The following is a 10,236-nucleotide window of genomic DNA, read 5'->3' as shown; positions in this document are numbered from 1 at the left end:
AGCATATAGGATAAGCCGTATCCTAACCCTATGGACTCAAATTTATGCGCACTTGCCTCCTACTCTCCAGGTATATGGGATCTCCTTGAAAGCTGGTAGGAGCTGTGATGATATGGTATGTTTCCTACTGGAGGTTACAAATATGTCTTCCCTAGATTGTTTTTGTGTTTTGACTTTGCTTCTGGTGACTTCTGCAATTTTGGAAAGTTTACTCCTTACATCATTTATTATTCACTTTTTATTTAAAAGTTTTAAAAGATTTTTAATTTATTTGAGAGAGAGAGAGAGAGAGAGAGAGAGAAAGCATGAGAGGGGAGAAGTCAGTGGGAGAAGCAGACTCCCTGCTGAGCAAGGAGCCCCAAACGGGACTTGATCCCAGTACTCCAGGATCATGGCCTGTGCCAAAGGCAGTTGTTTAACCAACTGAATGATCCAGGTGCCCCTTATTATTCATTTTTTTGCTCCATACTTTTGATCACACTGGTCCCAGTACTAAGAGAACCCTTTCCCTTCTTTGTGCGGAACTCCTGCTCATTCTTTTTTTTTTTTTTTTTTTTAAAGATTTTATTTATTTTTTTGACAGACAGAGATCGCAAGTAGGCAGAGAAGCAGGCAGAGAGATAGGAGGAAGGAGGTTCCCTGCCGAGCAGAGAGTCCCATGCGGGGCTTGATCTCAGGACCCTGGGATCATGACTTGAGCCGAAGGCAGAGGCTTTAACCCACTGAGCCACCCAGGTGCCCCATTCCTGCTCATTCTTTCCAGTCTGACTCATGCTGTCCTCCTTGACCATCTGTCCTTCACAGTAGATGTTGTCCTCCTGGCTGCTTCTTTCATGCTTTAACTTACCTCTGTTTGTCACGTTGCCTTATTTTTACTTCTATCTATCTGCCTCTCCTATCTAACTAGGAATGCCTTACCTATCTTGTTTCTGTACTCCCAGCTCCTAGTACATAGGATTTACTTAATAAACATTTGTTGAATAAATGAGTAGAGAAATTGCTGACAGTGGTTACTCCCAACACTTCCTGCCTTACTTTGGCTGATCCCATTTTTCAGATGAAATTTGTGGACCAAATATCCTTTTGAGGAGAAACAGAAATGAAGGGGTGGGATAGGTAGGTTTGTCTTTGCTGGTTAGTGATGTTCCTAGATATTTTGCCATGCTCAGTGATGAGGAGTGGGCTTCCAGTTTCCCAAGGCGAATTCTCATGGCCCCATTTATCTTTACTCTTCTGTGTCAGATTCAAGAAAAGGCAATTACCACATGGGCAAGAAAAGTTTTTTTTCAGTGAAGTTTATTTCAGAATCATTGAAGCAGTGTGATTATACTTAATCATTCATAAATATTCCTGTTCAAACAATCTGAGCTTATATGTTTTTCAGCCTTGGTGAAAGGACTTGATAGAAAGATGGCACATTAGAGCAAATTAAATTCATTTCATAGCTCTTGAAGAGTGGCTCTTTCACAGACACTGATGCTTCTTGTCCCTCTTGACTTAAATAGAATAACCTAACAATAAATAAATAAATAAATAAATAAATAGTTAAGTGGTTGTTCATCAGAAGCTGGGCTTAAAGGACAGAGGGTTTCTTGGCACCTAACACATAATGGCCTCTGCCAGGCTGGCTTCGAGTGAGCAGAAATGATGAGAGGGACCTGACTCAGCAGAGGGGGGTTGAGGATTGGCCCTGAGAAGAGCAGGCTATTCCACCTGGTTGGTAGGCAGGAGATCTTATTAGCAGTGATTCAGGGAAGGCAGCTGTGCACTGATTAGAGAGTGAAGTTCAGCTTGAGGTCACGTTTAAACCCTTCTATTCCCTTTCCACCAGCACTAAGAGTTACTCAGCACTTGTGGACTCTCTGGGTACAGGTCTCTAGGAAGAGAGTTCCATGGTGAAGTCAGTTATGTCGTGACCACCTCTGTTATTTCCCAGGAAGACAGGCATTGCTTCTGCCTGAGAGGTGCTGATGTACCAGTTGGGAAACTGAGAAGACTCAAATTCCACCTTTTTCTTGATTTCTGTCTTGTTGAAGACAAATCGCTTTTCCATCCTCTTCTTTGGGTAAACTTTGGGGTCTAACATCTGCAAAAACAAAAACAAAAACAAAAACAAAACAGAAATAAGAATTTTTATGAGGGAAGAGATAAAGACACTCTAGTGAAGTTATTCTCTAGTTCAGTGAGAGGAAACTGACGTGGCATAGGACCAGGATCCAGATTCCTGATTTACCTTGGTGACCCCAAATTTCTGTGTAGTGACTGAAAGAACTCTTACTCTTTTCTGAAACTTAATATCAAATGGCAGGGAGCATAATATAGGTGGAAGTTTTTTTTTTTTTTTTTTTTTTTTAAAGATTTTATTTATTTATTTGACAGAGAGAGATCACAAGTAGGCAGAGAGGCAGACAGAGAGAGGAGGAAGCAGGCTCCCCACTGAGCAGAGAGCCCGATGCGGGACTCGATCCCAGGACCCTGAGATCATGACCTGAGCCGAAGGCAGCGGCTTAATCCACTGAGCCACCCAGGCGCCCCGGTGGAAGTTTTATTAAAAAGTGAAAATTGGATTAAAACTTTAGGAGTCGCTAGTTTCTAAGGACTTTTGCTCTATTTTTCCTTATGGCCCTGGCTAGAATGACTTCAATTTAGAAATGAAACTTTTGTTGGGAAAGCTGGTTGGGGGTGGAGTGGGGTGGAGGGTGACTTGGGGAGTGGAGGAGATGATAGGTGACAGCTCCCTTGAATGGATTAACTTCCCAAAGTGTCATTTATCAATTGGAATAACCTTAACAATGTTATAATCCTTCTAACCCTAACATTGTATCATCTATTGGGTGGTAGCAATGGCAGGATGTAATAATATCAGCAAAATGACTTAATTTTTTGTTGTGGGAGTAAAAGTTATATGCATCTAACAATTAAACTTATTTACATTTATGCAAAATTATCAAGTATTTTACTCCCAAATTTCCTGGGCAGAGAAAGGGTCGTTGTCTTGGAAGTGAGTGAGGCCTAAGGGTGTTTGAGAAGAGCCCCGGGGAGACTTCAGCCCCTGGTACTCACCTCCAGCTGCAAGGTGGGCTTCCCATCTTTCATCACACAGGACAGGTACAGATTCTTTTCCTTGATGCACAAGGCCACAGGTATCTTGGTAATATCTTCATCTTCTTGCACGAAGGTCATGCGGAACACCGCTAGAGAAAGGAAGGGGGCCTTGTGGTCAGGAACACACAGCAGTGCAGGGCTGGCCCAACCACTGGATTCCCAGCCCAGGACTCATACAATTAACACCTGCTGTGGGAGCCGCACTGAGGTTCCCGTGGCCTAACAGATAGGATAACTTGGCTTCCCACAGAAAATAGCAGGCTTAGTTGGTTGTTTCTTTTCTCTAAAGAAGGTCTGGGGGTTTCTTAGAGCCTCATCACCAGTGAAGAATTAGGGGATCTAAGTTTTGGAAATGGAAGGAAGCCATTTTGGGCCAGTGGTGTGCCCATTCAAATGAGCAGAACAATTTGATTAATGTGAAAGGCAAGAAAAGAGGTAGATCAGGGCTCCTGAAAGAAAACAGGCACGAAACTGTGTCAGGAACATGGAATAACAAGTGGGAGGAACTTGGAGAGGGGAGGCTTCACTGGGAAAAGTGGCTCCAAATAGACACGCATTTTAATTTTCCTTAGTCATGGCCATCTCATTTGGGGGCCTTTAGGTCATGCTCACAACCTAGTTAGAAAGAAACAGGTTTGTCCTGGCCTGGCTGAGATGCCTCTCCCCAAGGTCAGCAGCCTTGGGAGAGAACAGGCTGCTCCTTTCAGCTGCTCCTGTGGCTGTGCTCCTGCATACAGTGTTCAGCCACAGTGGCAAGGTGCCAGGCAGATTTCCACAAGTGATGGGCTCTCCACTTGAAACATCTGCTCGTTACAACAGAGAGAGATAAGTTCCTGCTTGTCAGTAAAACTTCCCTACAAGGAGCCATCTGGTATTGGGCGGGAAGGATGTTAGGGTTAAAGGGGCAGGGTTGGGAAAGAGGATGGACACATTATCTGGTTGACACTCTAGTTTCAACTTCAACAACAGGAAAAAGGAACCCACAGGCGTTAGGTCATGTTCATCAAATGACCCCTTTCTAATGGAAGCACTGACATTGTGCTATTATTCAAAGACTTGGCTGGACAATGGTCCTGGGTGTGACGAGCATTCTAATTTCTCTGAGTCTCATCTCTTGCTGAAAAATGAACATTCTAAGGGAATCAACCTGGTGTTATTGCTAGGACCAAAACAAATAGCTTACATGTTCATTATTAAATGTTTTTTCATTGGGGCACCTGGGTGGCTCAGTGGTTAAGCCGCTGCCTTCGGCTCAGGTCATGATCTCAGGGTCCTGGGATCGAGTCCCGCATCGGGCTCTCTGCTCGGCAGGGAGCCTGCTTCCTCCTCTCTCTCTCTGCCTGCCTCTCTACCTACTTGTGATTTCTCTCTGTCAAATAAATAAATAAAATCTTTAAAAAAAAAAAAAAAAAAATAAATGTTTTTTCATTGATGTTCATAATTCGCCTTATTGTTCTACTTTGTTAAAATGTGGAGAATTAGCAAGCAGCCAGGAGACCAAGAAAGGAATCCAGATGTGCCCAGTTACCTTGTTGGTTCACACTAGTTCCGTTGAGGTGGAGCGCCCGAAGCTCATACGAGTTATACAGCACCAGGGATTTTTGGTTTATGTCCTGGAATTTGCAGTCCAGGGATCGTGGGGGTGCATCATGAACAAAGGCGTTATCATCACACTTTTCCAAGATGATGGGTTCTGAAATGTGGAGCGTATAAGTTGTTAGGAAGAAAATTGGAAGGGCAGTCCAGATGATAGAAGGCAGCAGAATTTGTTTTTTTTGGAGGCTATCCGAGCATGCACAGCCAGAATTTGTTTATAACATTGGTGGGGAGAAGCTGGGGTATGTGAGAACACTGGACCTGGCACCATGAGATGTGGGCTCGGGCTTGCTGTGGACTAGCAATAGAGCTACTCACATAGGTGGCAATGGCAGTAACACTAGCCCAATGGGGACATCGTGAGACTTGTGGAGATAATGCAAACGAGAGCCTAAGACTGGTGGAGTGACTGGCAAATGTTGAGTAGTTATCAAGGTCTGACTTTAAGAATAGTTTCAACTGGGGTGCCTGGGTGGCTCAGTGGGTTAAAGCCTCTGCCTTCAGATCAGGTCATGATCCCAGGGTCCTGGGATGGAGCCCCATATTGGGCTCTCTGCTTAGCAGGGAGCCTGCTTCCTCCTCTCTCTCTGCCTGCCTCTCTGCCTACTTGTGATCTCTCTCTGTCAAATAAATAAATAAAATCTTAAAAAAAGAGAATAGTTTCAACTAAAGAGATAATCCATTTAGTGTCTAGGCTTCTCTGTTTTTCTCTCATTACTGGGCCTTCTCCTTTTAAAAGGCTTCAGCTTCAGGGCAGAATAGTTGACTGCTGAGTTATGGACTCTGAGAAGCAAATGACCCGAGGTCTCCTGTCTACCCGAGGTTCTCAGTAAATACCTTCTTCAAAGATGCAGTGAAAAACATTCATCAGGTCATCACCCTGGAGGGGCAGTGAGCAGGGTACAGATATCTTCTTCAGCTTCTCCAAAGCCACAATGACTGACACAAAATGGCTCAGACTCTTGTTATGAAGCTGGTGGGAGATTTGAAGCTGGATGCCCTCCTCTTCCAGATAGCTGTTGTTCAGGTCTTGGAAGCAGCACTATGGAGAGACCAAGGAAGAGTGTGTTAAGGTGGTTGGGCCAGAGAACTGCTTTCCCATCAGAGAGGCCAAAGGGGCCTTGGGGATAACTGAGCTTCTAATGCTAAACTCTCCCCTCTCTGAAGCCCAGAGAGCTTTAGTGGTTTGTCCAAGGGCCTGTGGCAAGTTAGAGGCAGACCGAAAACCAGAACCGTGGGCTTTCTGCTGGCATATATGGTATTCTTTTAGAATAAAACCGTCTACCTCATTTATCTTTTTTATACACTGCTCCACCTAACCATAAATGTATATCTTCTTACCCTCTGTGTCTTTTTGTATCGTTTATGCTCTAACACTATGTATTTAATTCTTCATGGCAGTGATGAGCATAAGAGTTTCCATTCATCTATGTTCATTCAACAAATTTTTGATTATTCTCTATAAGGTCTACATTCTGCAAATACTTTAAAAGTGGTTACTATTTGTGAAATATGTTCCCACTTTCCCGTTATTCAGGGGGATATAACTGGATGAAGGCTTAAGTGAGGTTGATAATGGTTTGAACTCTCAAAGGACAGTTAAAGAGGCCTCTAAGTGCACAGAGGAAAGCTGAGCGTGACTGTAAGTTCCTGACCAGAGCTGAGGCTCCCAATGAGAGGGAGCCCAGTTGCTGGAAGGAGCAGTGGGGGTAAGGGCCAGACAGAGAAGCCACACCCCACCCAGGGCTGGAGTAAACCAGTGACTGCTTTAAAAACATTTAAAGAAATGTACTTTTTACAAGGGTAGGGACTGGACTATTAGGTTAGGGGAGGCTACCAAGAATTGGAAATAAAAAAAATCAGAGAAAGGTAGCTGCTTGCTAATCTGTCCAAATGACCTAGCTAGGTTGATGGTTGTACTACCTTGGAAAGTCATCAGGCCTCATACAGAAGAGGAGACAGCTCAAACATTAAAATGGCACCAAATAAGGTTGAGAGTCAGAAAAACACCCATTTCCAGGGATAAAGTTAGCCACCAATGACAATATTTCAGAATTGAATGTTACAGGATGCCAGGAACTCAAAGATCATCTGGTTCATTCCCCTTATTTTTCAGAGGCCCAGCGGATGAAATGGCTTGCTTAAGATCATCTTTTTGTTTACATAATCTACATCTTATTGTCATAAGCTTTACCCCAGGGAGGAAAAACTAGCCTACCTTTAAAGGGGGCAGGCATACATTAGTTCCCGGAAAAACTATCCTACCTTTAAAGGGGGCAGGCATACATTAGTTCCCAAGAACTTAAGTGGTGTATGTAGGAGGAACCCTCTCCAAAAAGGAAAATCAAATTTGTGTGGAGCCTTGTCTGCCTTCCTAACAAGATGCAGCAAACTTTATGACCACTGCCTTTCCACCTTGCCCTCTGCAAGCATGGCCATCATCACCAAGCCTTAAGGAGTGACGTGGCAGTGGTATAGTGACCAAGTCAGCATCCAGTTTCATCTTTGTCTGTCTCAGTAGAAGAGGCAAAAGTCCTTCCATCACAAAATACCATGGAAACAAAGTATCCCAGACCCTTTTCCTGGAGCCTCTAGGAGTTGTGAGCTAAGCCCATGGTCTCACCTTCATCTTTCCAGGACCATCAGCCTCAAAGAAAAGGTCATTCTCATTGTCACTGTAATGAAAACAGAGAGATTGCTCATGTATGTCTCCCAGACAAGTTTTCTTTTCTTTTAAATTCCCCGAAAACAGTCTTCATTATTAATAGGAAACTGTAAATAGTATGTCCCTTAGAGTTGCTAAAAGCTGCCGGCAGGTTTTGTGGTAATATGCATGGAATGCCATAGGAGGCAGGGCAGGTATCCTGGGTACTCTCTGTTGGATCCTGAGACTGGACTTCCACCCACTTCCCCGCTGAGCTTTTCCTCTCTCTCAAGCCAAACTTTGCCAGGATGTGCCCTGTATTGTGCACTTGGAATCTGTTCTTCCTATTTGCCATTTGCAAGAAGCCCCTGCAGCAGCAACATCTGGAAGGTCTATGGGTCCAAAGGCTGAACTTGCAGTGGGACATCAGTCTTCACACCAGGTTAACTTAGAGCCATGCTTGCCACCAGAAGAGGCATTTTGGAGGACAAATCTGGTCTCCAAGCACAGATAACACTCCACTCTCAAAAGAGGAGCTCTGCTCACACTGTGGTCTTGGTCTCCCCACTGACCTGTAGCCATAAGACATCACTTCACTGGTGGGTTCAGGTACTCTTGCCATGGCTGCTTCAGAAACCTGTGTAAAGAGGAGAAAATGAGTGACTCCTGCCATGCCAGTCTCCATGGGGGCTGCCTTCATATGTGAGCTCCTCTCAGCACCTGGCACATGGCAGGCACGTAAAGGAACAATCTTTAAGTGAACGAGTGAATGCATGAAAGAGCATTCCTTTGGGTCCGGAGGAAACCAAATCCAAACCCATATTTTTGTTAGATCTGGAGCAGAGACTTTGACCCTGAGCTCTCAGATGTCAGCTGCTACATAAGCAACACACATTCCCACAACTTTTCACAAACCATAGCTATAATATATGTGGCAGGTTTGTGAAAAGCCCAGCCCTCAGGCAGAGAGGAAGGGTGAGGAGGGAGGATGAGAGAGAGAGACAGAGACAGAGAGACAGAGAGATTCGACTGGAACCTAGTCATAAAGAAGAGGTAATTCAAGTTGTACCTGAGTGATGAAGACTGGCTGGAGTGAATAGAATCCTGGAGTGGACCGCTGTGCCTCAAAGAGCTATGCCATCTGCCAATTTCTACCTCACTTTTATATTCTTTAAAAAGCAGAAGTGGGAGAACTTAAGAATTTCCCCTTTGGCTAACTGATTTCACAACCAAATTAAAAAACAAAGGAGGAGCAGTGGTAATCTGGGGAAGGGGTGTACTGAAATAATTGTCTAGCCCATGGAAAGGCAATGGGTAGTGAATGGTGACACATTTTTGCAGATGTGTCATTATGCAAATATATATTGTTTTTCTGACAACGGTCACACAAATGATGTCAGTATTAAAGTATAGGATTTTCCTAGGTTAGAGTACTATTTTAATTTAGGGTCTCTGGAACAAAATGGAGGACACACAGATACCTGCATGAACAGGCTCCCTCACTCATGCACTGCACTTAAATTTAGGAGACTTCTCACTTGGAGATGGATTAAGGGGTCTAAAAAGTGACAGCAACCCTTTCAGTCTGAACTGAGGTTGCTGTTCTCTACTTTGGAAGCTCAGGGTTAATTACGGAAGCCTCTGGGGAGACAGGTGGGGCAGAAAATATATAGTTGTTCAGGGATTCAGCTCCTGATGGGGCTGGGAGACCCTTGCAGATAAGCTCGTTCAACCCTTTCAGACCAGGTACTGGTACCCTAGCCAGTTACACATGAAGTCTCTAACAATACTTGATGAAGAATGAATAAGCCCGGATTGGGAATGTATTTGAAAAGATTGTGAATAATGAGGTAGGAAAGAACATTAGGGTTTGAAGCTGATGGCCAGGAAAGAATTCTTGAGACGTCTTTGGTGAAAAAAGGTTGTTTTATTAAAGCACAGGGATGGGACCCATGGGCAGGAAGAGCTGCAAAGGGGTCATGACGAGTGGCCCGTTATATACTTTCAAGTTGGGAGGGGGTTAGGGAAAGAGTAAATCTCTAAGGAATTTGGAAACAAGGTTTCCAGGACCTTGAGGGGGCTAGCTACTGTTGGGAAAAGTCATTAATTACTATCTAACAAAATCATACTCAAGACCCTTCAAATGTATATCAGTGGGCCATATGCTTGGGGGGGTGATTGTCAAAACATATCTTGAGGGGTTTCAAGATAAAGGAAAATTTTAAAGGAAATTTTTTATGTTAAAGTAGACTTACAGGATCCTGGGGAGAGGAGGGTGGTAGGTCTGGCCCTTAGCAAAGTATTGACATTGAGGCAGTTGAGTCCCTAGAGGAATGTTACTCTGTCTGTTTCAAGGACTGGTAAATGGGCTGTAGGTAGTAAGGAAACTTAATATTTTCTCTTCTGCCTTTGTTTCCCACATCAAGTAAGTCAAGCTTTCAGGGTCATGATCCCTTTTTAAAATGCAAACAAGATGGGGCACCTGAGTGGCTCAATGGGTTGGGCCTCTGCCTTTGGCTCAGGTCATGATCTCAGGGTCCTGGGATCAAGCCCTGCATCGGGCAGTCTGCTCAGTGGGGAGCCTGCTTCCCCCCCCCCCCCCCACCACCCATCTGCCTCTTTGCCTACTTGTGATCTCTCTCTCTCTCTCTCTCTGTCAAATAAATAAATAAATAATCTTTGGGGCACCTGGGTGGCTCAGTTGGTTAAGTGACTGCCTTTGGCTCAGGTCATGATCTTTCAGTCCTGGGATCGAGTCCAGCATCAGGCTCCCTGCTTGGCAGGGAGACTGCTTCTCCCTCTGACCTTTCCCTTTCTCAAGATCTCTCTCTCTCAAATAAATAAATAAAATCTTAAAAAAAAGAAAATCTTTTAAAAAGATGCAAGTAATA

General features: G+C 44.2%; 1 protein-coding gene across 1 annotated transcript; it reads right to left on the bottom strand.

Moving 5' to 3' along the window:
• Positions 1-512: 512 nt before the first annotated feature.
• On the bottom strand, positions 513-8,508 carry IL1B (interleukin 1 beta). The gene is made up of 7 exons (XM_059188362.1): positions 8,415-8,508; positions 7,918-7,982; positions 7,325-7,376; positions 5,539-5,743; positions 4,634-4,798; positions 3,064-3,194; positions 513-2,086 (listed from the first exon to the last, which is right to left on the bottom strand). Exons 2-7 carry the CDS (start codon positions 7,965-7,967, stop codon positions 1,877-1,879), a joined length of 813 nt encoding a protein of 270 aa, XP_059044345.1. The 5' UTR covers positions 7,968-7,982; positions 8,415-8,508; the 3' UTR covers positions 513-1,876.
• Positions 8,509-10,236: the final 1,728 nt, after the last annotated feature.

The sequence above is a fragment of the Mustela lutreola genome, chromosome 9, assembly GCF_030435805.1.
Source record: "Mustela lutreola isolate mMusLut2 chromosome 9, mMusLut2.pri, whole genome shotgun sequence".
In the NCBI taxonomy this organism is placed as follows: Eukaryota; Metazoa; Chordata; class Mammalia; order Carnivora; family Mustelidae; genus Mustela; species Mustela lutreola.
The sequence above is the reverse complement of the archived record's forward strand: the minus strand, read 5'-3'. Positions and strand labels throughout refer to the sequence as shown.

Excerpts from the sequence above, each read along its gene's own strand:
- IL1B (XM_059188362.1), bottom strand. The coding sequence starts at position 7,967 with ATGGCAAGAGTACCTGAACCCACCAGTGAAGTGATGTCTTATGGCTAC. Across the intron at positions 7,377-7,917 it reads GTGATGTCTTATGGCTACAG|TGACAATGAGAATGACCTTT; the intron begins GTCAGTGGGGAG and ends TTTTCATTACAG. Across the intron at positions 5,744-7,324 it reads ATGGTCCTGGAAAGATGAAG|TGCTGCTTCCAAGACCTGAA; the intron begins GTGAGACCATGG and ends GTCTCTCCATAG.